Source organism: Protobothrops mucrosquamatus, unplaced genomic scaffold (genome assembly GCF_001527695.2).
Source record: "Protobothrops mucrosquamatus isolate PMUCROS unplaced genomic scaffold, P.Mucros_1.0 scaffold_177, whole genome shotgun sequence".
Lineage (NCBI taxonomy): Eukaryota > Metazoa > Chordata > Lepidosauria > Squamata > Viperidae > Protobothrops > Protobothrops mucrosquamatus.
This window is the reverse complement of record NW_015386253.1, coordinates 101,899-107,898: the sequence shown is the minus strand read 5'-3', so window position 1 is coordinate 107,898 and position 6,000 is coordinate 101,899. Positions and strand designations below refer to the sequence as shown.

The 6,000-nt window shown below is 33.1% G+C and overlaps 1 protein-coding gene across 1 annotated transcript in view; it reads left to right on the top strand.

Annotated features, from left to right (window-relative positions):
* ARPP21 (cAMP regulated phosphoprotein 21) overlaps positions 1-6,000 on the top strand; it is a 95,330-nt gene that overhangs the window by 36,307 nt on the left and 53,023 nt on the right. The window contains exon 11 of the mRNA XM_029285476.1: positions 5,812-5,849. Within this exon, the coding sequence (XP_029141309.1) occupies positions 5,812-5,849 (38 nt within the window). The remainder of the gene's footprint in view (positions 1-5,811; positions 5,850-6,000) is intronic.

The window sequence follows — 6,000 nt, the reverse complement described above, 5'->3', positions numbered from 1 at the left end:
TCTCTCCTAACCTGGAGGGAGAGGGAGAGAGAGAAAGAGGAAAGAAAGAGAAGAGAAAGAGAGGAGACAGGGAAAGAGAAAAAGTGGAAAGAGAAAGAGGAAAGAGAAAGGGGAAAGAGAGAGAGAAAGTTAGAGGAAAGAGAGGAAGAGAAGAGAAAGAGGAAAAAAAGAAAAAGAGAAGAGAAAAAGAGGAAAGAGAAAGAAGAGAAAAAGAGGAAAGAGGAAAGAGAAAGAGAGGAAAGAGGGAAAGAGAAAGAGGAAAGAGAGAGAAAGAAAGGAAAGAGAGAAACAGGGAAAGAAAGAGAGGAAAGAGAAAGAGAAGAAAAGAGGAGAAAGAGGAAAGAGAGAAAGTTAGAGGAAAGAGAAAGAGGAGAGGAAAGAAAGGAAAGAGGAAAGGAAGAGAAAGGAAGAGAGGAAAGAGAAAGAGAAGAGAGGAAAGAGGGAAAGAGAAAGAGAGAGGGAAAGAGAGAGAGGAAAGAAAGAAAAAGAGGAAAGAGAAAGGGAGAGGAAAGAAAGAGAAAGAAAGCAAGAGGGAGAGGAAAGAGAAAAAGAGAAAAGAGAAAAAAGATTGAGAAAGAGAAAGGAAAGAGAAAGAGAGAAAGGAAAGAGAAAGAGAAGAGAGGAAAGGGAGAGGAAAGAAAGAAGAGAAAGAGGAAAGAGAGAAAGAGGAAAGAGAAAAGAGAGGAAAGAGGAAAAGAGGAAAGAGGGAGAGAAAGGAGAGGAAAGAGAAAGGAAAGAGAGGGGAAAGAGAAAGAGGAAAGAAAAAAGATTGAGAAAAGAGAGAGAGGAAAGAAAGAGGAAAGAGAAGAGAAAGAGGAAAGAGAAATAAAGGAAAGAGGAAAGAGAAAGGAAAGAGAAAGGAAGGAGAAAGAGAGGAAAAAGAAAGTTAGAGGAAAGAGAGAGAGAAAGAGGAAAGAGAAAGAGAGAGGAAAGAGAAAGGGGGAGAGGAAAGAGAGAGAGGGGAGAGGAAAGGGAAAGGAAAGAGAGAGAGAGAGAAAGAGGAAAGAGAGGGAGAGGAAAGAGGCATACAATAATTCATTTGCATTTAATTGTAATGGTTCAAAGAATGTTTGGAAAAATGTTCGGCCCTCCAGCACGTTCACTTCATCCAATCTGGCCCTCTTTGAAAAAAGTTTGGACACCCCTGGCTTATACTATATTTTTATCTTATTTTGTTATTTACTGAGCTGTCCAAAGTCATTCTGGAGTTGTGTGGTACCTAAATAACTAAATAATAGTCTGATTTATTAATTATTGCAAGAAAGGTACTACTGGATTCAACATGCATACATGCTCACATATAAAAGACTTAACAATGCGCAGATTCAACTTGGACGATAAATAAATGACATTACTCAATTATAACAAATGCTAAGTTTCATAATATTGTCCTTAGTTTTGTGTCCTGCTAATTGGCAAGTAAATCATGTTTATATTAAGGCAAGTAAAAAAGACAGAATGTATGTTTATTGTGTATATGCACATACTGGGTAATATGTAATTAAAGGTATTAGATAAGGTTAATGGTATTATTATTGCTACCTTGTCTCTTTATATGCATATGAAACAATTTGAATGCCTGAAGGATTTATTTGTAGTCATTAACTACCTGTTCTTTACACTAATGTGTAGTTTTTGAAATATGTAACTTTATTTAATCAATACAGTTCTCAAATTATGTACAGAAAAAAGGGGATTATTTTACTGATGTACTGTTTTACTAATAACTAAGAATGAATTGGCAAATGGATATCATGGCAGGAACTGCCATGACTGCAGGCTACAATGGAAAGTCAAAAATCTCCAGACTTCAGTAGTACTGGCAAGAATGTGTGTAATGTGTTCACGGAATCAGCAGAAGTCATGCTTAGTTCAACAATCATTCATGGTTAATTGTTGGAGCATTTTCATAGTAAATTCACAATATCTACTTTTTTTTATATTGTAAGAATCCCACTAGATATGCTTCAAGTCTATGTTTAGTCTGTATGTACTTCAAGTCTATTTTAACTAAAGCATTTTGTTTCATAATTAGTCATACTTTGGTACAGCATAATAATAAGTACATGTTTAGCAAATAGACAATTCTTGGTAAAATGTATGCTCTATATACAATATCCCAGGTCCAAATATTGTCAGATTGAGAGATAACTAGCATTCTCCAGTGATCCATTGTCAATCGGCACAGACAATATTGAATTAGTTGAGCAAATGGACTAATCAGACAGGTCACTTTATATATTGCTTATTTGTCTGCACCAACTCTACCCATAGTGATTTTTAACACAATACTTTGGTATTGCCATTGAACTGATTACACAGTCTGGCCGACAATCAACTCTGAAGAGAAGACTTGCTTTTGTCCAATAGTGAAAAAGAAGGTTGTACCAAAAAATCAAACCTATTTGCTGGGGGGGGGGGGAATTAGTCAACCCAAGCTGACCTAAAAGTGTTTTATCTACTTGCAATACAAAAACAATTTTATAATCAGCATTTGTCTGCGACTGGAGTGGGTGGGTGAACTTTAATGTAATGAGATTTATTCAAAATAATTAGACTTCATTTCCAAGATGCTTTATAATCTGTCTGAGTTAAAGTAGGAAATAGGTATTCTGGCAATCCTCAAGTTAATATAAAAATAAATTTTAATCCTTTTACTCCATGGTGGAATGATACCATCAAAGCACTAGGAAAGTTCATTTAAGTGGAATAAGTCTGGAATAATGATGTTTCAAAGCAAAGATAACAGAAATAGAGAAGTATATACATATACATGTATGTGTGTGTTTGTATATGTATATACATACATACATATAATTCATTCATCAGATACAACTTAAGAAAGTTCCACTTAGTATCCACTGAAACTAGTGAGTTTCATGTATAATTAATTCCGCTGATATGTATAGGTCCTAAAACAACTCTGTCTTAATACAAAATACATCTTTTATCCTATTTCTTGATCATTGTCTCTTCTGATTTTACAGTAAATAAAGACCAACTGTCAAGTTCATGCCTGAATTTTAGATACAAAGCGAACATATTATTTTTAAATAATTCCATTTCCTTATGTTCTCCTGAAATAATTGTTTTGTGTATTCTCTTTCTTTTTAAGTTCCATATTCCATTTAGTTACCTTTACACTACTTACCTGTTTTACATAAGTTCTGTTTTGGTTTTAAAAAATATCAAATGAAATTACATACATAAATGCCAATATTTATGGATGTAAAAAATGTGGGAAGGAAAAATCATGTTTGAAGTAAACATTTTCAATAGGTGGAAATTCTTTAGTGGGGTCTTTAAAAATACATTTATAAATATATTCAACTTTCTATGTGATATTTCCCTTCTATTTGTGAATGGCAAGCAAAAAATGTAACAATAATACTATACTACAATAGCATTAGCATTAAGCAAATGGAGCACTGCATTTAAAAAAGCAAAGTGAATTTAAATATGATAGTAACTAATTTGCTTCCTCTAAAGCTTTTTTGGCCCTTTCTTTCCCTTTCCCTTTCCTTTAATATATTAAAAAATGTCTGTCTTCTGCGCCATGTAGATCTATATTAACACTAAATTAATATTGCCTTGCAGTGAGATGGGTGGCAAACAAATTTGATAAATAAATTAATTAATGGAAGATGAATGTAGCTGTTATTTAATGTATCCTTAAGGCTGTAATTATGATTACATTGATATCCTTCAAGATACTGGAAGAGGTAAACAGACATATATTAATAAGATATCATTCCTTAGTTTTTTTTATACCTATCCTTTCAACATAAATAACCATATTCCTCTGCTATTTCTCCTAGAAACAGCTTTTGTATGCACAGGTCACTTCTGAAGTATCTTAAAAGATTTCACAAAATCGTTTAATTTCTATATCTAGCATTTAGCTCATAAGACAAAAATTAGCACAACTGACAATGAAAAAGCAAATGTTTTCTTGAAAAACACTGCCATCAGGTTAGAGAATTAGTTTTTACTGAAAAGATGAATAATTAGAAAAGTTGTGTTTTGTCTTAGAAGAGAAATAAAAACTAATTCAACAGAATTAGCTATTCTAAGCAAGTTAACACTAAAATAACTATTCATAGGAGCAAGGATTGACTATATTTATTTTTCTGCTCATGTTCTAAAGTACTTAGATGTAAGACACTGATTTTAGTCTTCTGAACTAAAATTATTATTAGTTCTGCTACTGTAGTTCATCCCGCATGGGAAATCTGATGCAGAATTTGTACCATTAGTAGAAATAACAACGGAATGTTTGAACAGGCAAGTTACATTCTCTCTGTGGAACATCATACGTGTTATTACATTGTGAGTTGAAATCATTGTGATAATTTGTTACAAATGAATGGTCTGCTAGAATGAAGTGTCATAGGTGCCTTCCCCAATGTTATCTGAGTTTATTTGAATGTCTAAACCATATGTTTTTCACAAGAGAGCACTAGAAATAAAAATGCATGTGTTATGTGATTCATCACTACTCTTTCATGAATACTTTTCTGTTCATCCTGTCAAAAAATGGAAATGTACAAATTAAATGGATTTGGGCTGTTGGTTTGATCTCCGAACTTGGCGATTTGGCTGAAAACGTTTCATCTCCATTCGGGAGGAGGAGGACATCTTCAATGCGCTTTGAATTGTGCTTATCTGTCAGAGAACTGGCCTTTAAATATCTTTTTGTGTGATGTAAGTTGATGTGGGTATTATTTGTCCAGATGTTTCTGAGTCATGGTCTGGTTTCGGGCTGTTTGATTTGGTGGTTGTTGCTGGGCCATAGTCTTTGGTGTTTAAGATGATACTCAGAAACATCTGGACAAATAATACCCACACCAATTTACATCACACAAAAAGATACTTAAACCCCAGTGCTCTGCCAGATGAGCACAATTCAAAGCACACTGAAAATGTCCCCCCAAATGGAGATGAAATGTTTGCAGCCAAATCGCCAAGCTCAGAGATCAAAGCAATAGCCCAACTATCAACGCCAGCTACTAATATTCAAAAACATTTCATAAATGGATTTTTATAGCACTATAATTTGATATGCCCTGCTAATGTCATTCTGCTAACACTCTTACACTCACTCTCTCTTCTTTTGTTCAGATTCACTGCAATTCCAAAAAATATCTATTGCAGGCTTTATGAATATGAAACTAAAAGTCAAAGGGAATGAGAATTGGTGACATAGCAATGAGCATAAACTTATTTTCCTATATAGACATTGCTACAGTGAAATATTCTTGCCAGTGGATTTTTTTTTAATCAAATGATTTTTATATAGAACAAAAATACCTTTTTGTTCTACATAGTAATGTAGATATGTAAATATAATTGTTGTACAATTATATGTTTTCCCCAATTCAATTTCTCTCACAGTTTTACTATTCTACATACAGCATTTATTCTGTTTCTTTTTCCATCCACTGCTTGGCTTTAAGAAAAAAAAACCTCATGTTAGTTGCAACTTACTTATGGTATTGATTTTGAACTGGATAAAATGCACAAGTAGCTCTGTGTCCTTGCTTCTAAATAAATATATAAGTAGCTTATATTCATATGATCTCTTCTAAAATAAAATAATTCCAATATATGCTAATTCACAAACTTTGTTCTGATCAGCTCTTTTTTAAACAAATTTCCGGTATTGCTTGTCTCTCATGCATGGGCTGCAAGTTCTTAGTGCTTAAATATGGAAAGTAAATATGCATTCCAGAGACAGAGGAGGTGGGGGAGATGGAACTGTTAGTATTAACTCAAGAATTAAAACCAATTCATTTTCTTTCTGTTTTTCAGTCAGTTTGCTCTCAAGAAAATCTTTTTATGGATAACCGGTAAATATATACATATTTTATATTAAATTTAGCAGCTATATTTATCTCTAATTTTTAACAGTAGAAAAATATATTTTACAGAGTATATAAGCAACACTTAAGCATTTTACTGGGAAATCTAAATGATATCTTATGATTTTTTTAATTACAA